We start from the raw sequence: 24866 nt of genomic DNA on the forward strand, positions 1-24866 counted from the left end.
GGAGTTACAAACACTTCTGGGGTTGGAGGATAGGTTGTGCTGGGTTTTCAGGAAGCAAACTCAGCTTTGGAGGTCTGAAGTTTGGGGGAGAAGACTGAAAACAAGGCAGCATCGCCAGTGTCAGTGACTCCCCCAGGTACTCTGCCATTCTCCAAGGAGGAGGAAAGGCCTATCTCAGCCGACCTGACAGTCGAAAACCACCCCCACCCCTTACTAGCAGAACCCTGAGTCCTGGAGGCTCAACTTCTCTCCAGCCTAGGGGTTGAATCCTGATTGATCAAAGCGAATGATCATACTTCTTGCTTGTGGTTCATTTGGAAAGCGGAAGGTGGGGCAAGCGCTGTGGTGCAGTGGCTTAAGCCACTACTTGGGACGCACATATGCCCTCTCAGAGCGCCAGTTGAAGTCCCAGCTAGTCTGCTTCTGACCCAGCTCCCTACTAATGCACCTGGGAAGCAGCGCAAGATGGCCCAAGTACTTGAGTCCCTGCCACTCACATGGGAGACCTGGATGAAGTTCTGGCTCCTGGCTTCAGTCTGGCCCAGCCCTGGCTGTTGTGGCCATTTGGAGAGTGCACCAACATATGGAAGATATTTTTGCTTTTCTGTCTCTCTACCTTTCAAATAAATAAATACATACATCTTTCCAAAACGGAGGGGGCTGGTGGTGTTGTGGTATAGCAGGTAAAACCACTGCCAGTGATGCCAGCATCCCACATGGGCACCGGTTCAAATTCCAGTTGTTGCTCTTCTGATCCAGCTCCCTGCTAATGGCCTAAGAAAAGCAGTGGAAGACAGCCCAAGTGCTTAGGCCCCTGAACCTATGTGGGAGACCCAGATGAAGTTCCTGGCTCCTGGCTTCAGCCTGGCCTAGCCCTGTATGTTTCAGCTACTTGTGGAGTGAACCAGCAGAAGGAAGATCTCTCTCTCTCTCTGTAACTCTGACTTGCAAGTAAATAAATAAATCTTCAAAAGAAGAGGAGGTGGGCAGATGACACAATTCTGGCTGAGACATGAAAGGGAAGAAAGCATGCTCCCTTTGTTGACTCTTCTCTCGCTGGGAAGGAACTTGGGCTAGAACACTGACAGCCACAAGGGATGGGATCCACACAGTCAGGACAGTAAAACAGGAAGACTGAGCCCCCAGATTAACCTACCCTGGGGCCACGCTGCCTGGCAGACAACGCATTTTCTTCAGGGTGTAAACCTCTCCGCTGGGTTCCTGTCATTGCAGTTACAGGTGTCCTGACTGCTCCAGCCCCCAGTGGTGCAAACACTGCTGTGCCCCCGCACTCCCCTGCTCCTGCTACCCTGCACCCATCACCCCAGCTTCTAGGCCCTCCAGGACCTGGGCCCGGCCCACCTCCCTGGCTTCACCCCCAAGCGCTCCCCTGATCTCACACTGACTGCCACAGCTCTCAGAAGCCATAGGCACTCCCACACTTCCGCACCTTCAAAAGGGCAGTTCCGGCCGGCGCCGTGGCTTAACAGGCTAATCCTCCGCCTTGCGGCGCCGGCACACCGGGTTCTAGTTCCGATTGGGGCGCCGGATTCTATCCCGGTTGCCCCTCTTCCAGGCCAGTTCTCTGCTATGGCCCAGGAAGGCAGTAGAGGATGGCCCAAGTGCTTGGGCCCTGCACCCCATGGGAGACCAGGAGAAGCACCTGGCTCCTGGCTTCGGATCAGCGAGATGCGCCGGCCGCAGCGGCCATTGGAGGGTGAACCAACGGCAAAAAGGAAGACCTTTCTCTCTGTCTCTTTCTCTCACTATCCACTCTGCCTGTCAAAAAAGGGGGGGGGGGGCAGTTCCCACCCCACGGAATGCCCTTGTACATGGTTAGGAGTCAGGTGCTCTTGGGTTTGAGTTCCAGCTCCAGCCCTGTCTGATTGTATGACTGTGGACAAGGCAATTCACCTCTGCAAAGGCCCGAATCCAGCAGACAACACGAGAGGAATAACAATGCTGATCTCAGAGAAAGGTTACGATTAAACAGAATGATGGGTGACACACAGCAAATATTAGAAATCGGGGTTTCCTGGGGTAGGCGTCTGGTGCAGCAGTTGGGGCACTGCTTGGGACACCTGCACCCCACATCAGAGTGCCTGGTTCAAGTCCCTGTTCTGCTGCCTCTGATCCAGCTTCCTGCTGTGTGCACTCTGGGAGGCAGAGGATGATGGCTCTAACACTTGGGTTCCCTATGAGGGACCCAGATTGAGTTTCTGGCTCCTGGCTTAGGCCTGGCCCAGTCCTGACTGTTGTGGACATTTGCAGAACAGTCCAACAGGTGGATGGAGGATATCATTTTCTTTCCCTCAAATAAAATGAAAACAAATACATGAAAGGTTAAAAAAAAAAAAAAGCATTTCTTAGCTATCAGCCTCCCCTGCCCCCACTTCTCAAAACTCTGTCAGAATTTTGTGGGCTGGGGCTGTCTCCCTGAGCAAACCGGGAACTCCTAGAGGACAAAGGCTGGGTTTGATTTGAACCCAGAATCAGTGTTCTTGGAATGGAGAAATAAAGGCCAGGCCAGGGCAGAACAGGTTAACAGGAAGAAGGTGTCACAGCCCAGGACCCAGCCCAGCTCAGATGCCACCCCTTCTAGGAAGCCCTCCCAGATGCCCAGTCTGGATTCATCGCACCCACCGCTCTGCAATCCCTAATACCCCACTCGCGCGTGACCAGCTGTGTGATGTGCGTGTCTCCCACCAGGCTGCGAGCACAGCAAGGGCAGGGACCTCATCTGACTCATGGCTGCGTCCCCAGAATCCAGCAGGGACCTCACATGCTACGTGCTCAGCAAACGAACACTTGTCCACTGGGAAGCCAGAGAAGCTGCTCCCGCCCTGCTGCCCCGGCCATCCAAGGACTGGGTCTGCCTTCTCCTTTCCCACAGCAACGCGCTAAAAATGGACAGCACGCCAGCTGGTGCCAGGAACAGCACTTGGATTTCACAAACCAAGTGGCCTGGCCCAGAGTGGGGGCAGGGTTCTGGGGGCCCCAGAGTATGGCCATAAATAGCCCAGCTCTGAGGCCTCCTCCCTGATCTGATTTCTGCCTGACTCACCCGACCAGGCAGGGCGGCGCTGGCCAAAGGCAGTGGACAAGAGCTGGGAGCTGACCATGGCCCTGTGGCCAGCATTTTTGAGACGCCAAGGGTAGGCCCAGTTGGCATCGACACCCTCCCCAGCCAAGCCCCTGGCCCAGGAGCTGGATAAAGCAGTGACATGGTGGTGGGGGAGGGGGTTCCTTCTTAGGGAAACTGAGGCAAAGGCAAACAGGGGCCCCAGGATCTCCAGCTCTGCCGTGGAGCAAAAGTGATGCCAGCATATCCTCAACTTACTGCATGATAAAAACAAATAAGGAGGAGCTGGTGCAGCAGGTAAGTGGCACAGCGGGTAAGCCACCGCCCTGCAGTGCCCACATCCCACATGGGCACCAGTTCTAGTCCCGACTGCTCCACTTCCGATCCAGCTCTCTGCTATTGCCTGGGAAAGCAGTGGAAGATGGTTCAAGTCCTCAAGTCCTTGGGTCCCTGCACCCATGTGGGAGACCTGGAGGAAGCTCCTGGTCCCTGGCTTTGGATCGGCCCAGCTCTGGCCATTGCAGCCATCTGGGGAGTGAACCAGAGGATGGAAGACTTCTCTGCCTCTCTGGAACTCTGGCTTTCAAATAAATAATAAATAAACCTTAAAAAAAAATAAAAACAAAACAAACACAAAGACTCTCTGGAAGGACATGTGTGAAAGCACCCACAGGGGTTTTCCCTAAGAGGTGATCATTTCATACGTCCCTGTTGTGGGCTTTGTTGAAAGAATATATATCCCTTCTTGTGTTTATTTTTTTAATATCTGTTTATTTATTTGAAAGTCAGAATTACAGAGAGAGAAGGAGAGGCAGAGAGAGAGAGGTCTTCCACTTGCTGGTTCACTCCCCAGATGGCTACAATGCCCCAAACTGCTCAGAGCTGAAGCCAGGAGCCAGGAGCTCCTTTTGGGTCTCCCACGCAGGTGCAGGGGCCCAAGAACTTGGGCCATCTTCTTCTGCTTTCCCAGGCCATAGCAGAGAGCTGGATGGGAAGTGGAGCAGCTGGGACTCAAACCAGCGCCCATATGGGATGCTGGCACTCAGGAGATGGCTTTACCCACAGCAGGTTAAGCCAGCATTCCATACAAGTGCCAGTTCAAGTCCCAGCTGCTCCTCTTCCAATCCAGCTCCCTGCTAATGCACCTGGGAAAGCAGAGGATGACGGCCCATGTACTTGGGTCCCTGCACCCATGTGGGAGAGCTGGATGGAGTCCCAGGCTCCTGGCTTCAGCCTGGCTCAGCCTTTGTGGCCAGCAGGGGAGTGAACCAGCAGATGGAAGATCTCTCTTTCTCCCCATCTCTGTAACTCTGGCTTTCAAATAAATCTTTTTTTAAAAATCCAGTTTCTTTTTTTCAAAAATATGCCACCCCATTCCAAGCCACCCACACCAGCATTCAGAGATGAAGCCCTGACCTCAGGAAGCTTAGACTCAGGGTCTGGGATCTTACTAAGAGAAAGCAGCACCTATTAGGCGCCTAATAAACACCAAGCACCCCGCTCAACTCTCTGAAACACCTTGACCTAATCTCGCCAATTCAATAAGATGGGCTGACATCCTTGTTTAGTGCAGGAAGAAACCGAGTCTTAGGAGGGTGACGCAGGGCCAATGCTGTGTGCAGCAGGTTGAGCCCCAGCTTGTGACACTGCTTCAGTCCCGGCTGCTCCAATTCCCAGCCAGCTCCCTGCTGATGCATCTGGGAAAGCAGAAGAGGATGGCCCAAGTGCCTGGGCCCCTGCACCCACACGGGAGACCTGGATGGAGTTCCAGGCTTCTGGCTTCTGTTGCAGCCATTTGGAGAGTGAGCCAGCAGATGGAAGAAATCTCTCTCTCTCTCTCTCGCTGTCACTGTCGCTGTCGCTGTCGCTCTTGCTCTGCCTTTCAAATAAATAAATCTTTTTTTTTTTAAAGAGGGGGGGTGACACAACTTGCAGTGCAGTACAAATATTCAAGAACCAGGGATTTGCCTACTGAGAGATCTGGGCTCAGTGCTTATCTCTGCCACTGTGTGACATCAGGCACGTAACTTCACGTCTCTGAGTTTCGGAGTTCTCTTCTGTACAAGGGGATGTATAACAAACCCGACTAATGAGGGGTGGCACTGAGGGTTCAGTGAAGTAACACGTGGAAGGCACAGAGCACAGTGCCCAGCTCACCGCAGTGCCCGGTAAACAGCGGCCCTCGTCCTGGCCATCATGGTGACTGCTTCCACTAGCAGCAGCAGCAGCCAGGGCTCACCGCTGAGCAGAGCCAGAGCCTGCCTCCAGAGGCCCAAATGGCATTTTAATCAAGGTCTGGGGAACTGGCCAGGGCTAGATGAAGCCAAGTTCAGTCTGTGGTCTGTGGGGAGTCACAAGGTCCCAACTGCTATGTGTGTGCAGGCAATCGATGTCCTTGAGGACACTGGCGACAAGAGGTCCCAGAGTGGCCACTCTGCCCACATCCCATATCGCTGTGCCTGGGTTGGAGTCCCGGCTCTGTTTCCAGTTCCAGCTTCTTGCTAACACACACCCTGCGAAGCAGCAAGTGATGGTTCAAGTACTTGGGTCTCTGTCATCCACTTGGAAGACCCAGACTGGAGTTCCTGGCTACTGGTTTTGGCTGTGTGGGCATTTGGGGAGTGAACCAGCAGGTGAAAGAGCTCTCTCTCTCTCTCTCTGGCCTTCAAACAAATAAAAACAAAAAAGAACAGAAGGTCTCCACAGGGCGGGAGACCAGGGGTGGGGGGCTCCATTCACGGCTCTGGTTCTGGGCACAGGAGTCCCTCAGGCACCTCTGGTCCGAGGCATCACTCAGCCAAGCTGAACAACATGGCCCCAGATCAGCTGCACCCATGAATGGCAATGACATTCCACTTTGACGGTGGTGACACATGGAGCCAAATCACCGGCAGGACACCTGGCAGCATCCATCTCCCAGGGAAGGAGCTGGCTGGAAGCCGGTCTTTAAGGTTCTGAGGACTCAACACAGAGAAGCTCGGGAGTCCATCAGAGCCAGTGTGAGCCACAGCCCCACCTTAGCCATGCAGGAGTCAGCAGCGCACCCTACCAACCCTCCCCCAAACACCCCCCAAGATCTACCATTTGCTGGGCTCACTGTCAGGCCCGGGAGCTCAGAGACAAACAACACGTGGTCGCGGCCCTCAGAGAGCCTCCAGTTTACCAGAGAAAATGGTGACAACGATGACGATGACAGGGTGGGAAAGGCTGATACTTACTGAATACGTACCACGTGGAAGACACTGTACCATTCACTTCAAATCATGGTCTCATCAACAGCAAATAAAGCCAATGATCCAGTACCTACTATGGGCACTGGCCTTGGCCCTTCACACGCACTATTCTTCAATCCTGCAAACAACTAAGCAAGGCAGCCAGCAAAAAGGCTGAGACAACAGAGGTCTCTGCCAGCACAGCGTGGTTCAAATTCTGACTTTGCCGATTTGTTAGCTGTCCGACTTAAAGTAAGCAACTAATTCTTAATAAACCCGGATAATCTTGTCTGTAAAATGGGAATGACAGCAGTATCTGTTACTCTACGCCTCCTTTTATCATGCATATTTATATGCATACTGCTCAATGCCTCTGTCATTTTTCTTTTTAAGATTTATTCATTGGGAAGGCAGAGTGGCAAACAGAGAGGGACATACACAGAAAGAGAGAACTTCTAGTGACTGGTTCACTCCCCAAAGCCCAAAACTCAATCCAGGTCTTCTGTGTGAGTAGCAGGGGACCCAGTGACTTGAGCCATCACCTGCTGCCTCCCAGGGTGCACATTAGGAGGCAGCTAGAATCAGAAGCAGAGGCGGGACCAGAACCCAGGCACTCTGTCATGGAATGCAGGCGATTTAGCTGCTGCACCGAACACCTGCCCCAAACATTATTGTTTAGTGCTCACTATTGTCACTGTCTTGCCAACCACACTGAAGATGGGAGGAGAGAAGGACATTTTCCTCATGGTTGTCCCTCTTCTTCCCCCAGGCCTGGTCTACAGGGCCCAATAGGCCTCTCTACATGGCGGACAGAGGAGTGTTAGCTGCAGGCTTGGGCCCAGACTGTGGTCACAAACACATCTCTGTGGCTAGACCAAGTCCAGGGCGTTTTACAGACCCCTGAGCTAGCACAGAAGTTCCCAAGGAAAGGGCCGTGCTGCCAAGGCCCAGCTGAGCCCGCAGCTCACACCAGGGAAATTGGGCTCTGGCTGGCACCTGGCGTTCGCTAATATCTGTTCTTCCAGGACATGTTCAGGGCATTCTGTACCACTGATCCAAACACCCAGGAAGGATGCCCAACTGCTTTGCCAAGTTCATATCCAAAGGACAGGCCATGCTTCCATGGCTCCCTAAAGGTATCCTCGGGAATAGATTTGGAAGTTCTGAACGATGCAACCAGCAACTGCACCCCAGGGACCCCTGGCTCCAGGCTGGGGCAACTGCTGGGCCCTGACCTTCTTCATAAACTCCCCAAAGTCCCAAGGGCCAGCCACAACCCAGCACCCCAGCTGTCTCCTGACATCCGGGCTTCTGAACTCACTCCTACAATACAGCGATTCTCCAGGGCCTTGGGCAACCAACCCCCTACCCGCACCCCCATCCTCTGAGCTGCTTTAGGTGGGATTCCCACCTTCTCTAAGACTACTGGGGCCATGACAACAACTCAAAAGAGACTTCTACTAAAAAAGAGCCAGAAAAAAAAATCAACAAGAAAGCCATGACTCCCTTCCTTTTATCCAGGCCTGGGGCAGAATGTAGCAAGGAATGACCTTGCCCTGTGAAGACGAGAAGCTGGAGACCCCAGTCCTGGGACAGCATGAGACTTTCCCCTCTACTGCACCTGTGGCAGGTATCACTAATCAATTCCACCTTCTTCCTGCTGAGCCCAGACAAGACCTCCCAGGCCTTCCCAACATGGAGCTCCCAGCAGCTGCCAGTGGAGCTGACGCTCTAAACGGGAGATACGCCACAGTCTCATCCACGGGGAGGGAGACTGAGGTCGCAAGGAGGCATTACCCAAGGCCCAGCAGTCATCACAGCACACAGGATCCGGTATCCCGGAGCACACAGGATCCGGCTGGTAAATCACGCATGGAGGCAGTGCTTCTAACAACACAGACTCCCCCAGGGTCTGCCCTGCCCCATGGTGGGCCCTTCAGGAGGGGGCCTCGCCCATGCCAAGCATGTAGCGGGCATCTACGACTACTTCTCTGCTCAGTGAGGAGGGAACAGAGCTAGGGAATTGGCTCCAACACCAGAAGGCGCTTCCAGCAGCAGACATTCAGAGATGCCCCACTCCCAGGATCATACACAGCCTAAGCACCAGGGCGCTCTAACCTGAAGACGAGGAGGGTGAGGGGGCCTCACCACAGACTAGAATCGTGTCTCAGGCAGGAGTCTTTTTGTTTTTTTTTTTTTTTTTTTTTTTTTTTTTTTTGACAGGCAGAGTGGACAGTGAGAGAGAGAGAGACAGACAGAAAGGTCTTCCTTTTTGCCGTTGGTTCACCCTCCAATGGCCACCGCGGTTGGCATGATGCAGCCAGCACACCGCGCTGATCTGATGGCAGGAGCCAGGTGCTTCTCCTGGTCTTCCATGGGGTGCAGGGCCCAAGTACTTGGGCCATCCTCCACTGCACTCCCTGGCCACAGCAGAGAGCTGGCCTGGAAGAGGGGCAACCGGGACAGGACCGGTGCCCCGACCGGGACTAGAACCCGGTGTGCCGGCGCCATAAGGTGGAGGATTAGCCTAGTGAGCCGCGGCGCTGGCCCATGGAGTCTTACTATGCATAGTCTGAACTCTCACACAGAAGAAACTAATTTTAAATATATATATATATATATATATATATATTTGAAAGGCAGAGTAAGAGAGAAAGAGAGGGAGGGAGAGACACAGACACACACACAGGCAGACTGGACAGTGAGAGAGAGAGAGAGAAAGGTCTTCCTTTTCCGTTGGTTCACCCTCCAATGGCCGCCACGGCCGGCGCGCTGTGGCCGGCGCACCGCACTAATCCGATGACAGGAGCCAGGTGCTTCTCCTGGTCTCCCATGGGGTGCAGGGCCCAAGCACTTGGGCCATCCTCCACTGCACTCCCTGGCCACAGCAGAGAGCTGGCCTGGAAGAGGGGCAACCAGGACAGAATCCGGCACCCCGACCAGGACTAGAACCCAGTGTGCCGGCCCCGCAAGGCGGAGGATCAGCTTGTTGAGCCACGGTGCCAGCCCAGCCCCTGTGCTTTTTAACTTTATGTTAAAATATGACTGATACAGTAAGTTTTCAGGGGCCAATATTCTCAAGTCAGCCTTTTTAAGTACAAATAAAAACATCAGTGGCATTTCAATATGTCCAAAATGTAAAAATAAAACAAAATTGAGTGGGAATTGAGGGCTGGTCATAAGAAAGCCAAAGATCACCCAGGGCCCAGTGTCTGTTTGTGTCTGCGGGCCTCTTGGAGACCTCTTAGGGGAAACCAAGGCAACGCAGCAGGACTTGAGCCCAGGACTCAGCCCTGCAGCTTTGCTGGCTGTGACACTCCATCAGCCCCCGCCACCTCTCTGTGTCTGTTCTGGGCCATGAGCCAAAGACACATTCCTCAGGCCCCCGCGGGCTTCCGGAGCCAACAGAGTGGTGTTTGAGGGAAGGGTGGAGGAGAGCAGACATCTAGGGAGAGACGGCACAGAAGTGGACACACAGCCACCAGTGGGGAAACTGAGGCCCAGAGAAGGCAAGGGTCTCTACCAAGGCCACACGGTGCAGGGACAGTAGGGAAAGCCATTCAACTGAGGTTTTCCCACCAGAACTCATCTCAGACCCTCGCCAGGATTCCACACCCTGCTCCAAAATGGCCAAGTCTTCTCCCTAAAGGAAATGGGTCTCAGGGTGTTAGGGCTCCTGGGTGTTATTAGAACCTAGAGACGAGAGCTCTCCAAGGCCCTCATGGAAGACTCTTAGTGGTGTGCATTTGATGCAGAGGTTAAGTCACTGCTTGGACGTCCACATCCCACAGCAGGGTGCTGGGTTTGAGTCCCAGCTCCACTCTTGATTCCAGCATCCTGCTCACACACACTCTGGGGGGCAGCAGTGATGGCTCAGTTACTTGGGTTCCCAGCACCCACATGAGAGACCCAGACAGAGTCCTGGGCTCCTGGCTTGGCCTGGCCAAGCCCTGGCTGCTGCAGGAATTCAGGGAGTGAATCAACAGCTAGAATAGCTCTACCTGTCTCTATCTCTGTCTCTCTTTCAAATAAAAAAAACTGAAAATAATTTTTTTTTTTAATTTTTGACAGGCAGAGGGGACAGTGAGAGAGAGAGAGACAGAGAGAAAGGTCTTCCTTTGCTGTTAGTTCACCTTCTAATGGTTGCTGCGGCTGCCGGCTGGCGTACCGCGCTGATCCAAAGCCAGGAGCCAGGTGCTTCTCCTGGTCTCCCATGGGGTGCAGGGCCCAAGCACTTGGGCCATCCTCCACTGCACTCCCGGGCCATAGCAGAGAGCTGGCCTGGAAGAGGGGCAACTGGGACAGAATCCGGCGCCCCAACCGGGACTAGAACCTGGTGTGCCGGCGGCGCAAGGCGGAGGATTAGCCTGCTGAGCCACAGCGCTGGCCCTGAAAATAATATTTAAAGATGTATTTTATTTATTTGAAAGGCAGAGTTTCAGAGATAGAGAGGGAGAAGCAGAGATCTTCCATCTGCTGCTTAACTCCCCAGATGGCCGCAATAACTGGGGCTGGGCCATAGGATGCTGGTGCTACAGGCTGCAGCCCAACCCACTGTGCAGCAGTGTTGGCCCTAAAATAAATTTTTAAAAAAGAATCTTAGAGGCCAGTATTGTGATATAGTGGGTAAAGCCACCATCTGTAACACCAGCATCCCATATGGGTGCCAGTTCATGCCCCGGTTGCTCCACTCTCAATCCAGCTCCCTGCTAACAGCCTGGGAAAAGCAGTGGGAGATGTACCAAGTGTTTGGACCCCTGCCATCTATGTGGGAGACCTGGATGAAACTCCTGGATCCTGACTTCTACCTGGCCCAGCCCTAGCCATTGCAGCCATCTGGGGAGTGAACTAGCAGTGGAAGATGGCTCTCGCTCTGTCTCTCCCTCTTTCTCTGTAGCTCTTTCAAAAATAAATAAATATCTGTTGGCGCCATGGCTCAACAGGCTAATCCTCCGCCTTGCGGCGCCAGCACACCAGGTTCTAGTCCCGGTTGGGGTGCCGGATTCTGTCCCAGTTGCCCCTCTTCCAGGCCAGCTCTCTGCTATGGCCCAGGAAGGCAGTGGAGGATGGCCCAAGTGCTTGGGCCCTGCACCCCATGGGAGACCAGGAGAAGCACCTGGCTCCTGGCTTCAGATCAGTGCGGTGCGCCAGCTGCAGCACGCCAGCCGCGGTGGCCATTGGAGGGTGAACCAACGGCAAAAAGGAAGACCTTTCTCTCTGTCTCTCTCTCTCTCACTATCCACTCTGCCTGTCAAAATAAATAAATAAATAAATAAATAAATAAATAAATAAATATCAAAAAATAAAGAAGACTCTTAGCTGCCCCATGCCTCTCCTTCCTGAGTCACTCATTGGGTGGCACATCCTACCATGTACCTTTGACCTATTCACAACGACCCAGAAAGGCAGGAGTTGCAACCTCATTTTATAGAAGAGCAAACTGAGGCTCAGGGAAAAGTGCAGTCCAAGGCCCATTGCTAGTGAATAGGAGAGAGGAAATGCAAACCAGCTCAGCTTAGCTCTGTGCCAGCTCTTCCTCTACCCCACGCTGTCTCCCAAGTCCCCACTCACCAGCCAGGCTCCAGTGCGGGGCTGGGTGCACTTGAGGCCGGGAGGAGATAGGGAAGAAGCTGGACACCGCCACCCCAGCTCCCTGGGCCCTGCGCTCCAGGGCTTACCCTCCAGCACCACCTCCTTGCCCGTCTTCTTCAGGGCCTGCACTGCTTCATCGTGGGTGGCAGAGGACAAGTCTTCCCCGTTCACTGACAGGATGGCATCCCCCACAAACAGGGCCTCTGTCTGGTCCGCCGCCAGTCCCTTGAAGATCTTGGAAATGAGGATGGGCATCTTGTTCTCCCGGCCTCCTGCACAGGCACAGAAGGAGGAAGAAACAGGCAGGGAGTCAGACCAAGGTGAAGTTATTTCTGAAGTCCTCCCTCAGTGCCCAGCCCAGGGCTGCAACAGGGGAGATGGGAGAATAAAGAGAATCTCAGAAGGGAGCCATAGCAGTTTGGGATACTGGGGCCCGTGCTGTGGGATAGAAGGTAAAGCTGGTGTGGGATACTGGGGCTTGTGCTGTGGCATAGAAGGTAAAGCTGTTGTGGGATACTGGGGCCCGTGCTGTGGCATAGAAGGTAAAGCTGTTGTGGGATACTGGGGCCCACGCTGTGGGATAGAAGGTAAAGCTGTTGTGGGATACTGGGGCTTGTGCTGTGGCATAGAAGGTAAAGCTGTTGTGGGATACTGGGGCCCACGCTGTGGCATAGAAGGTAAAGCTGTTGCCTGCAATGCCAGCATCCCATTTGGACAGCAGTTACAGTTCCCAGGCTATTCCACTTCCAATCCAGCTCCCTGACAATGCACCTGGGAGAGTAGTGGAAGATGGCCCAAGTGCTTGGACTCCTGTCGCCTACTTGGGAGACCTTGATGAAGCTCCTGGCTCCTGGCTTCGGTTTGGCCCATCCCCAGCACTTGCAGCCATTTGGAGAGGTAACCAGAGAATGGAAACTAGTTCTTGCGCGCGCTCTCGCTCTCGCTCTCGCTCTCGCTCCCTATCTCTTTCTCTTTCTCTGTAACTCTGCTTTTCAAATAAATAAAACAGATCTTTAAGAAGAAAAAGAAGAAGTCTGGGATACTGGTAAGACTAAGTCATTGTTAAATTCACAATACTAGAGTTTGGCAGCAGGGTCTGCTGGTTAAATGCTTTGAGTAACTTGTAAAGTTAATAACTTGAAGTTCAAAGCTTTTTAACTTTTTAAAAATATTTTGAGTTTAAGCAATTTTCCCACAATGACACCTCCCTACCCGCAATTAAACGAACAGTTAGCTATTGCTAGGGCTCCAGAGCACCTCGCTGACAATCCTAAAGTTTTACAGTCCAGGATCCAGGCTGGAAACCAAGGCCTTAGAGCAGGGGTGGGGAGTGACAGGCTCACAGGCCATATAAGGCCCTCAAAATCATTTGGTCTGGCCCTGCCAGGCAACCACAGGCAGGACTCGGAATCCAATAAATCTATAGCAGGCTGATTTTTAAGTTGATAATTTTGCATGGCCTGCAAATGATGTTATAAATATCCACATGGCCCTTGGCAGAAAAAAAGGCTCCCCACCCCTGCTAGAATCTAGAGATTGCAAAAGTCTATCTGAACTGGATCTCTGATACAAAAGAAGCAAATGTGCTCTACTGAATACTTTATTGCCAAGTTCTCAAATGCCTTTTTTAAAACAAGAAACGTAATCAGTTCCTATTAGTTCTGCATACCATGGGCCAAGTAGAGAGCTAAATGCTCGCTCAGTTGGCTCACTGCATCCTCCCAACACTCGCCACACAGCTAGGCTCAGATGCCCAAAGGAAAACGGAAGCCCCTCATCCAAGGTCACTCATCCACGAAGGGGCACAGCCAGATTTTGAACCTAAGGCTCCTGGCTCCAGAAACAGCCCTGTTAAACCTACAGTGGACTGTGCGGGTCAGGCCCCCAGATTTCACACTTCTGGCCTAACCCAGGAGTCCTGAAGATGAGCAACTAGTGGCCCAGAGAGGGAGATCCTGGTTCCAAGGTCACACAAGCTGCCTAGTGGCAGACCTGGGACTGGAACACCTCTCCTGCCCCCCCCCCCCCACAGGCACAACTGCTCGCTCACTGCAGTGCACAGAACATGGGGCCTGCGAAGGAAGGGGTTTTATTTACACCTGCCCTCACCCACCTAAACCAGGCAGTTGGAAGCTACAATCATTCATGACTGCCTGGGATCCAGCTGGACCCTAGAGGGAGGTTACCATGGCAACAGGCACCTGGTCTCCATCCCCAAGGCCTTGGATGGAACTGGTGCTTTCCCCTGAAGTCTCCTAAAAGTAGCCTCACCCCCACCTGGAAGTATGGAACCTGAGAGTAACTGTGTGCGACCTTGGAAAGTCCTGTCTCCTTGCTGTGTCTCAGTTTGCCATCTGCAAAATGGAATCCTATCCAAACTCTTAAGTTCCTTCCTGCTCTGACCCACTGGGTGTTCCTGTTGCCCCACCCCAGGCTGGAGTCTGGGGTAAGACTGGGACCACCCCCTGACTTCCTCATTTGCCTCTTCTGCGCCCCTTTTGTTGGCTTCCTGGGAGTTTGCCCTTCCACAGGAAAGCTGCCCTGGGCACCCCCTGGAGAACAATGGCTTGATTACAGATCCCACCCACCTCTGCCACTCACAGAATGGTGTGATTCTGGGAAAGTCACTATACCTTCTGAATATCAGTCTCTTCGCCTGCAAAACAGGGCTTTTGAAGGCCTTGGACTTCTGCCACCCATGTGGGAGACCAGGATGGAGTTCCTGGTTCCTGGCTCTGGCCTTGCCCAGTGCTGACCATTGTGGCCATTTAGGAAGTGAACCAGGGGATGGAAGATCAATCTGTCTCTTCTCTCTGTCTCTCCCTCTGCCTTTCAAATAAATAAAATCTTTAAAAAAAAAAAAAAAACCACTGGGATTTACTGCCTACCTTTACCACTTGTTGCCCGGATGAAGCAGCTGGCACAGCACCTGGCACCCGGTGACAGCATGGTATTTGCCTCCAGCCCCACCCCCTCCCCCCGGCCAAAGGGTCCAGAGGCCCCGGTGAACAGAGCCAGCAGCAGGGAGAGCCAGGGAGGGAAGAGTGCATGTTCAAGGTGATACAAGGGCTGACACCCTTTCCCAACGCACTCTGCAGGGGACGGAACCTGAGAAGCAACCAGGCAGGAACTGTGAGCTGGCAGCTGGAGGACTGAGGGATTCCAAGCACCAGGCACAGCGGCTTTGGGAGTCTCCTGGCCTCCACTGTTCCTCTCATGCAACAGCAGCTCATTGCCAGGCACCTACTGTGTGCTGGCAGGGAGAGCCTGCGTTCACAGACACAGATCCTCACTCTCACGCCACAGCTGGGGACACTGAGGACAGAGGCGGGAAGTGACTGTCCGAGTTCACACGGCTGATCTTGAACTCACAAACTACCTGTACTCTAAAGAAGTTTGTCGGGATCGGAGCTGAGAGCTCCTGGGAGAAGAGACAACGGTGCCCACCCTCTCCACCTGTGCAAGGCAAAGTGCAGAGGACCGGACCTGGATGCAAAACCCAGGTGTTGGGCTCCTCACCTAGGAACACAGCCTTCCTGGGGTCGCTGGTGTCCAGGAACCTGCCGGACCCTGTCTGTGATCTCAGCCAGGAACTCTGGGCCGCAGCACACCCTCCACGACCTTGAGAGGGTCTCAGGGGCTTCCGCTCGATGTCTCTCCGGTAGCCCAGGGCCTCAACCCCCCATTCTCCCACCTCTGACCTCCCAGGGACCTCCGGCCTCTGGCGCCCTTGCTAGTCCCCTCTCACACCCCTGTGCCCGCACACAGAACTCCCCTACCCTGAGTCCCAGTGTGCCACCAACCTCATCCACACCTGTGCCTTCCGTGTCCCCCCGGAGCCCCAGAAACCCCTGCGACCTTGGAGCCCCCAGTGCCCTGGGAGGTTTCCTCACACGCACCCAAGCCCCCCGACAGGGGCCGCCAACTCCACGTCCGCGGCGCGCAACCAGCCCCGGCCCCTGCGCCCTCAGCGTCCCCACAGACAGCGCGCCCCGCTGCCCCGCAGAGGCGCCCGCGCCCACCTTTGATGCTGATGCCCAGCCCGCCCGCGTCGGCCTTGCGCACCGTCACGCGGCGCCGCTGGAGCAGCAGCGCCTCGGGCAACTGCGGGGGCGCCGCGCCCGGCTCAGCGGCGCCGTTGAGCTGTGCGGGCTCGGGCTCCCGCGCAGCGCCGGGCTCGGGGCCTGGCTCGCCGTCGGCGGGGCTCACGGTCAGCGCGTCCTCCGCCAGACTGACCAGCACCCGCTGCCAGCGCTCTCCGCCTGCCCCCGCGCCCGTCCCGGCACGAAGCTCCAGCAGCCCGGTTCGCGGGGCGCGCCTGCCGGACGCCATCTTCGCCACCGAGCCCCCGGGTCGCAACCGAGCCCCGGCCCGCCTGCCCGGCCCACTCCGACCCGGCGCCCAGGGCGGAGGGCAGCGGGGGCCCGGCTGGGCCAGCCGCCACCCTACCCCGGCCCCGGGGGTGGAGCCTCGGGGCGGGGCCGCCTCGGGGGTGTGGCCAGCGCCAGGGGCGGAGCCAGGACGCGCGAGGGAGGCTGGGGCGGGGCCCCGAAGCCCGAGGAGCTGGAGTGGGACCACGTGGAGGGTGGGCCCCAGGGGGCGGGGCGGGGCCGCGGAGGGCGCGGTTTCGTCTTGGGGGCGGGGCCCTCGGGAGCCCTCGGAAGAAGCCTTGCCCGTGGCCGTCCAGGAGCACTGACTTGGAGCGCGAGAAAAAGGCGCAGAACCGTGGATACTGGGTGCCGGACGGAGAGCGCTGGGGCACGGCTGCGTTTGGTAGAGGGCCGGGACTCCGGGGGCTTTGCCTGAAGAGTTCCTATTGGGGGAACCTGGGAAGGGGCAGGTGTCCCATTGGAGGATCCGGGCTTTGGCTTGTGGGCGTGGCTTCTGGAGGCCACGGCCCCGCCCACCTGTAGGAGCGCACGCCGGACTCCAGGCGGGCCTGCGCGGGTAGGAGGGGGGTCAGACGCTTGAAAGCTGGGGAGGAGTTTAAGAGATAAACGCCCTACTCTGTGCACAGGCCTGGGGGAAGAATCCGGAATCATGAGAGGTGTGAGAAGGCTGCAAAGTGGGGCTCTAAGTCTGGAGGTCTGGAGGGCTGGCATCCCATCCTGGCGCAGACACTCTGCTAGCTCCTAGTGGACCTTGGTCTTGTCACCTCACCTTTCTATGCCTCAAGTCTCTCATCTGTGAAATGGGATCATAATAATCCCTACCTCACGGAATCTTTGTAAGGAAATATCAATGTGGAACGCATTGGACGCTGTGAATTCCTATGCCATCCATAGATCGCTTTCATTTGTTGTATGCTTGCTATTGGCCAGGCCTAGCATTGGGCATTTTCTGTGTGTTGTCTTATAGCCTCACGGGTAGCTCCTATCAAGAACACCCCCATTATACAGAAGGGGAAACTTGGGTTTCCAAGGTCTAATTGGCCCAGGTCACACACTTAGTAGTGGAGCAGAGCTGGACTCAGACCTAGGCCTGTTTGACACCAGGGATTGGTCCCTGAACCACTCTGCTAGACAGCTGCCAAATACAAAATTAAGGTTGTTATCAGAAAAAGCCCACCCCATCACACACCTCTTATCTGCCCCTGTCTCTGTCCTCCTTTTTAGGTGGGATTCTTGGATAATTAAAATGCCCCACAGGGGCCAGTGTTGTGGCACAGTGGGTAAAGCCACCACCCGCAACACCAGCAGTCCATATGGGCCCTGGTTTGAGACCCAGCTGCTCCACTTCCAGTCCAGCTCTCTGCTAATGCACCTGGGAAGGCAAGGCAAAGTGGTCCAAGTGCTTGCACCCCTGCCACCTATGTGGGAGACTCTGAAGAAGCTTCTGGCTCCTGGCTTTTGGCCTGGCCCTGCCCTGGCTGTTACAGCCATCTGGGGAGTGAACCAGTGGATGGAAGATCTCTCCCCCCTCCCCCAACTCTGCCTTTCGAATAAATGATCGCAGCTTCCTGCTAATGCACATCCTGGGAAGTAGCCATGACCGCTGAGGGGTTTGTTTCCCTGCCGCTACATGGAAGACCCAGATGCAGTTCCCTGCTCCTGACTCGGCCTGGTTAAGCCTCAGCTATTGTGGGCATTTGAGAGTGAACCCAAATGGAAGATCTCTTGTGTCTCTATTTTTTTTTAAGATTTGCTTATTTATTTGAAAGGCAGAGTTACAGACAGAGAGGAGAGTTAGAGACGAGGGTCTTCCATCTGCTGGTTCACTCCCCAAGTGGCAGCAACAGCCAGAGCTGGCTGATCTGAAGCCAGGAGCCAGGAGCTTCGTCCGGGTCTCCAACACAGATTAAGGGGCCCAAGGACTTGGGCCATCTTCCACTGCTTTCCCAGGCCATAGCAGAGAGCTGGATCAGAAATGGAGCAGCCGAGACTAGAAACAGCACCCCTATGGGATGCCGGCACTGCAGGCAGCAGCTTTACCCACTATGCCGCAGCGCCGGCCCCGTCTGTCTCTTGCTTTCTCTCTCTACCTTTCAAATAAAATGAAAAGGAATTAATGAGGAGTACTCACCTCAGCACCAGGAACCGACTTCCCTCATGTCCTGCAGCAGGTGGCACCGAGCTCACAGCCCACCTACTCCCCCTTTCGGCAGCACACATAGCAGAAGGTGATGCTGTGACCGTTCATTCATTCATTCATCTATGTAACAAATATTTATTAAATAGCCACTATGTGTGTCCCATAGAGCCAGGCATAGGAATTGAGTTTAAACAAGAGAGACAGGGGCCGGCGCCGCGGCTCAACAGGCTAATCCTCCGCCTTGCGGCGCCGGCACACCGGGTTCTAGTCCCGGTTGGGGTGCCGGAGTCTATCCCGGTTGCCCCTCTTCCAGGCCAGCTCTCTGCTATGGCCCGGGACGGCAGTGGAGGATGGCCCAAGTCCTTGGGCCCTGCACCCGCACGGGAGACCAGGAGAAGCACCTGGCTCCTGGCTTTGGATCAGCGCAATGTGCTGGCCGCAGCGGCCATTGGAGGGTGAACCAACGGCAAAAGGAAGACCTTTCTCTCTGTCTCTCTCTCTCTCACTATCCACTCTGCCTGTCAAAAAAAAAAATTAAAAACAAAAAAACAAGAGAGACAGGGTCTCAGCTCACAGAGCATACAGTCCACGGGGAGGCAGGGTTCCACAGTGGTTAGGAACGCTGGCTCTGCATTCCGTTTCATGGATTTGGATTCTTACTGTGTTGCAGCAGGCATGGTGGCACAGCGGTGACACCCACATTCCCTATCAGAGGGGCCAGTTTGAGCCCCAGATATTCCGCTTCCCACCTGTCTTCCTGCAAATGTGTCCTGGGAAGGAGCAGATAAATAGCTCAAGTCCTTGGACTGCTGCCACCTATGTGGGAGACCCTGATAGAGTTCCTGGCTCCTGGTTTTGGCCTGGCCCAACCATGGCTGTTGAGAGCATTTGGGGAGTGAACCAGCAAGCAGAGGATGTCTCTCTCTTTCAAAGTGAATATAAATAAAAGGTTTTTAAAATTTATTTGAGCATGGGGCCAGCGCTGTGGTGCAGTGGGTTAAAGCCCTGGCCTGGCATCCCATATGGGCGCCGGTTCTAGTCCCAGCTGCTCCTCTTCCAATCCAGCTCTCTGCTATGGCCTGGGATAACAATGGAAGATGGCCCAAGTCCTTGGGTGCCTGCACCAATGTGGGAGACCTGGAAGAAGCTCCTGGCTTCAGATCAGCGCAGCTCCGGCCGTTGCGGCCATCTGGGGAATGAACCATCAGATGGAAGACCTCTCTCTCTGTCTCTACCTCTCTCTTTAACTCTGTCTTTCAAATAAATAAAGTAAATCTTTTAAAAAAATTTATTTTGGGGGAGGGGGCCAGTTCTTTATTGCAGAGGGTTAATCCATAGCCTGCAGCACTAGCATCCTATATGGGTGCCAATTCAAATAAAATAAATACTTTAAAAAAAAATAAGCTTCTAAGAAAGGAAACTTTGGGTAAACACTTGTGATAAATGAGAACTAGATCCTACTTGGCTTCTAGAAGCTTCACTCCATTGGTAGACGGGGACAGGGAGGAGAGAGCAGGAGGAGGCAAGAGACAGGGGGAAGTAGGGCTCCTTTCCCGGGACCAGAGCCTGGAAACAGGTCCTTGAAAGTCCCCCCACGTCTTGCCCTGCTTAAAAGCCACTTAATGAGGCCCAGACCAACTTGATGAGAAAGAGTCCCTGGGGGGAGGGGGCGGAGTGGCTGCCCTCTGTGGATGCCGTGGGAGTGGGGAGGGGGAGGGGTGGTGTGCTCGGAAAGGCTAGAAGAAAAGAAAGCAGCAGAGCCAGAGGAAACAGTGATGTGCGTGTGTCTCTGTGCATGTGTGGGATGGTGCAGTGATGTGTATGTGCAGGCATTGTGTGTGTGTGTGATGGTGATGAGTAGGTGCACACGTGTGTGTGTAACAGTGTATGTGCACGCGTCTCTGTGTGTGTGACGATGATGTATATGTGCATGCGTCTGTGTGTGTGTTGTGTGTGGAGTGTCTGTGATCACATAATACAGAGTCAATCCCCTTGCCCCTATCAGCTACCCCCAGAGCCCTGTAACTCGAAGAACGCTCTGCTCCTCCACTGTGGTCAGCTGATGCCTCTCTGCTGTGGCTCAGAAATCAGCCTCCCACACACACGCACAGGCCTGGCTCTCCACCAAACCCCAGGCTCAGCTCCCAGATGAAACCGGCTCACTCCCAAGGGATAGGACACAAGGAAGGGAAGAAGAAAGAGAGAAGGGAGCTGCCCAGCCCACAGAAACCCCCTACAGGCTCAAGCCTTTAGACCAAGGGTCTGGGGTCCTGGTTGGCCAGAGAGTTCCCTCTGCACAGGCGCCAGGGCAGGGGCCAGGGGTCCCTGGACTCTGGCCTCTCAGAGCTGGTAAGGACAGAACTAATGACAGTTAACGTGACTGCGAGCTTATGAACGCCTTCTGTGGCTCGTCTTGTGTAGCCCTCAAGACAATCCCAGGAAGTAGATCCTGTGATTATCCTATTAGACGATGAGAAACTGAGGCTCAAAGACGTACAGTAAGGTGCCCAGCCGGGGGGCGCCAAAGCTCCTGGGGACGCCGCCCTGCCCTCCCGGGAGAGGCCTGGATCTAAGTGGAGAATGGGAGGCGTCCAAGGCCTGAGGCTGAGGTGCCCTGCGAGATGGAAACCAAACCAGGCTCGTCCCGTCCCTGCTGTGCTGCCTTTTACTCTGCATTGCAGCCTGGCAAGGCCTGAGCGACCATCATTATTATCCCCACTTTACAGAGAAGGAAACCAGGGCTCAGAGAGGGAAGCGAGTTGTCCAAGGCCACACAGCTAACAAAGAGCAGAGCCCAGGTAACAAAACAAATTATTTCCTTTATATATACATTTGAAATTAATTCATTTTTAAAGATTTATTTATTTATTTGAAAGGCAGGCACACACACACACACAGAGAGAAAGGAGAGAGAGAGAGAGAGAGAGAGAGGGAGAGAGAGAGAGGTCTTCCCTCTGCTGGTTCATTCCCCAAATGGCTGCAACAGCCAGAGCTGGGCCAATCTGAAGCCAGGAGCCAGGAGCCTCTTCCAGGTCTCCCACGCAGGTGCAGGGGCCCAAGGACTTGGGCCATCTTCTACTGCTTTCCCAGGCCATAGTGGAGAGCTGGGTTGGAAGTGGAGCAGCTGGCAATGGAACCAGCACCCATACGGGATGCTGGCACTGTAGGCAGTGGCTTTACCTGCTATGCCACAGCACCAGGCCCCTAAGTAATGTTTTATTTATCTGAAAGGAAGAGACAGAAACAGAGACAAAAAGAGAGCTCTCATGTACCACTTTACTTCCGAAATGCTTGCAACAGCTGGGGACTGGGGCAGGCCAAAGCCAAGAGCTTGGAATGCCATCTGAGTCTCCTACATGGACATCAAGGACCCAGGTACTTGAAGCATCACCTGCTACCTCCCAGGATGTGCATTAGCAGGAAGCTAGATTGAAAATGGAGCCATGGTGCTGGTGCTGTGATGTAGCAGGTAAAGTCACCACCTGCAGCTCCAGCATCCCATATGGGTGCCAATTCCTGTCCTAGCTGTTCCACTTCTGATCCAGCTCTCTGCTATGGCCTGGGAGAGCAGTGGAAGATGGACCAAGTCCTTGGGCCCTGCGCCCACATGGGAGACCAGGAGAAGCACCTGGCTCCTGGCTTCGGATCAGCACAGTGCGCCAGCCACAGCGACCATTGGGGGGTGAACCAACAGAAAAGGAAGACCTTTCTCTCTGTCTCTCTCACTGTCCACTCTGCCTGTCCCCCATAAAAAGATCTACTCATTTAATTGAAAGAATTGCAGGGGATGGGGACCAAAGCCAGGAGCATCTTCCGGGTCTCCCACGGGGGTGCAGGGGCCCAGACACTTGGACCGTCTTTTACTGCTTTCTCATGCCATTAGCAGGGAGCTAGTGGATCTGGATCTGAAGTGGAGCTGGATCTGAAGTGGAGCACCCATATGGGATGCCAGCACTGCAGGTGGCAGCTTTACCCACCACATCACAGCGCCCGCCCCTCAAGAGTTTTTCCTCTTACACCAGATACGCCCTGGGACTCTAATTCTAGCCCAAGGGCAAGAAACTGCATCTGAGCCGGGATGGTGACGGTTCAGGCTGGGCTTCAGTGGTGTTCATGCAGGGATGAGAACTGGAACTCAGGAGCTGGGGCTTCAGAGACCATGAGGGGCCAGGAAGGTGTTAACCTTGGCAGAGATAAATTTGGCATACTTGTCAAGGATTAATAATTAATAATTGTCATAACCTAGCATTTCATGAAGGAGGAACCAAAGGCCCAAGAGAGGGCTTCACCGGCCCTTCCTCCCCAGCCCAGCGTGGGTCCCCTGAGCACTGGTGGGAGAGGAGACAGGCTGATGCTGGAGGCCACCCAGTCCACATCCAGGTGCATGCCGCATCGAGAGCTGCCAGCAGGGGGCAGAAGAGAGTCAGGGCTGCAGGGTGCCAGCAGGCGGGACATCCCAGGCTTGGGGGAAGAAAGACAAGGGCTCCTGAGATTCTCAGCTTTGGAACACTCTCTTCCTTTCTCCACATGAAGATTACACATCCATTTCACCGATGGGGGTGATATGTAAAAAAAAATTTATTTTCATTTTATTTGAAGGACAGAATCAGAGAGAGACAGCAACAGAGACAGAGATACATGAGAGATCCTTCTGCCAGCTCAAACGCCCACAACAGCCAAAGCTGGACCAGTGTGCCAGACGCCTGCCCAGTGGTTATTGTTGTTATCTCCGTTGTTAAATCAGCCACATTATTTGATCCCATCCACTCTCTGCACCCCCACCCCCGAGTCACAGATTGGGGCGACGGAAAGCTTGGAGATCAGGCTGACCTGGCCACAGGCCCTGACTCACTGTGTGACCTCCAACAGGCCCCTTGCCCTGTGAGTCTCATTTTCCTCACCTATGAAATGAAGATAACAAAATACCCAGGGCTCTGGGAGAATGAAACTGGCCAGTGTGAGTGCCTGGCCCAGGAGAGGCCTCCTGCCTTTTAACCCCTTCTCTGGCTCTGTAGGCTGCCTGTCACTGCGGGCTTGCTCTGTACCTCGTCCTATCCTAGGGTCAAGGACACCGAGTGGGCATCACAGGTTAGCAGGAACCAGGGAAGCACCCTTATGCAAGTCCCCGCCGAATCTAGGGTGTACCTATGTGGATTTTTAAGATTTATTTTTTATTTGAAAGAAGAATAACAGAGGAGGGGGAGAGAGGGATCGATCGTCCATCCACTACTTTACTCAACTGACTGCAACAGCCTGGACTGGGCCAGGCCAAAACTAGGAACCAGGAGCTTCATCCGGGTCTCCCATGTGGGTGTCAGAGGCCTAAGTACTTGGGCCGTCTTCTGCTGCTTTCCCAGGCACATTAGCAAGGAGCTGGGTCTGCAACTGGTGCCCCTATGGGATGGCTTAACCTTTTATGCCACGACGCTGGACGCTGGCTCCACCTCTCTGATGAAGAGCCAGGATTCCAAATTCTGCTGCTGCTTTGCTTTCCATTTTTGTGCCACTTACTTTGTGATCTTGGGCTCTTGATCCTAGTTCCCGGGACCTTAATTGTATCATCTGTGGGGTAGTGATGGTACCTGGAGGATCAGAACAACATTTAAATGAGACAGTGGACCAGGACATGCTTTGCCTTATGCCTCACACATAGTAAGAGCTCAGTGAGGCAGGCATTAGGCACAGTGGTTAAGACACAAGTTGGGGCTGGCGCCACGGCTCAATAGGCTAATCCTCCACCTGCGGCGCTGGCACACGGGGTTCTAGTCCCGGTCAGGGCACCAGATTCTGTCCCGGTTGCCCGTCTTCCAGGCCAGCTCTCTGCTGTTGCCCAGGAGGGCAGTGGAGGATGGCCCAAGTGCTTGGGCCCTGCACCTGCATGGGAGACCAGGAGAAGCACCTGGCTCCGGCCTTCGGATCAGGGCGGCGGCCATTGGGGGGTGAACGAACGCAAAAGGAAGACTTTTCTTTTTGTCTCTCTCTCTCACTGTCCACTCTGCCTGTCAAAAAAAAAAAAAAAAAAAAAAAAGACACAAGTTGGGGTACCGACCTCCCGTATTAGAATGCCTGGGTTCAGTGCCCAGCTCCAGCTCTCAATTCCGTGCAGGGGATGGCTCAGGTGCTGGGTGTCTCCTGCCCATGTGGGAGACCTGGGTTGAGTTTCTATCTCCAGGTTCTAGCCCAACCCAACCACAGCCATTACAGGTATTTGCAGAGTGAACCAATAGATGGGAGTTCTGTCTGTCTGAAATAAATCAATTAGTTTAAAAAGGAAAAACAAAACCAACACAGCAGTTAAGTCACTGCTTGGGACACCCAAATCCCACATTGAAGGGCCTGGTTCGAATCCCGTCTATTCTGCTTCCAGTCCAACTTCCTGCTACTGCACATCCTTTGTGGCCAGGGCCTGTTAGGAAACGGGTGCAGTTTCATCTGTGGCGCGGTCCACA

At 54.3% G+C, this 24866-nt stretch overlaps 1 protein-coding gene across 2 annotated transcripts in view; it reads right to left on the reverse strand.

The window, feature by feature from the left end:
* SNTA1 (syntrophin alpha 1) overlaps nt 1–16325 on the reverse strand; it is a 30477-nt gene extending 14152 nt beyond the window's left edge. Inside the window, exons 1-2 of one of the 2 annotated variants that reach the window (XM_062204035.1) lie at nt 15909–16325; nt 11973–12158 (exon numbers count right to left, since the gene is read on the reverse strand). In XM_062204035.1, the coding sequence (XP_062060019.1) occupies nt 11973–12158; nt 15909–16218 (496 nt within the window). In that variant the 5' untranslated portion in view covers nt 16219–16325. The remainder of the gene's footprint in view (nt 1–11972; nt 12159–15908) is intronic. The other variant, XM_062204034.1, reaches the window with a different exon arrangement.
* Between the last annotated feature and the right edge of the window lie 8541 nt (nt 16326–24866).

Source organism: Lepus europaeus, chromosome 10 (genome assembly GCF_033115175.1).
Source record: "Lepus europaeus isolate LE1 chromosome 10, mLepTim1.pri, whole genome shotgun sequence".
Classification (NCBI taxonomy): Eukaryota; Metazoa; Chordata; class Mammalia; order Lagomorpha; family Leporidae; genus Lepus; species Lepus europaeus.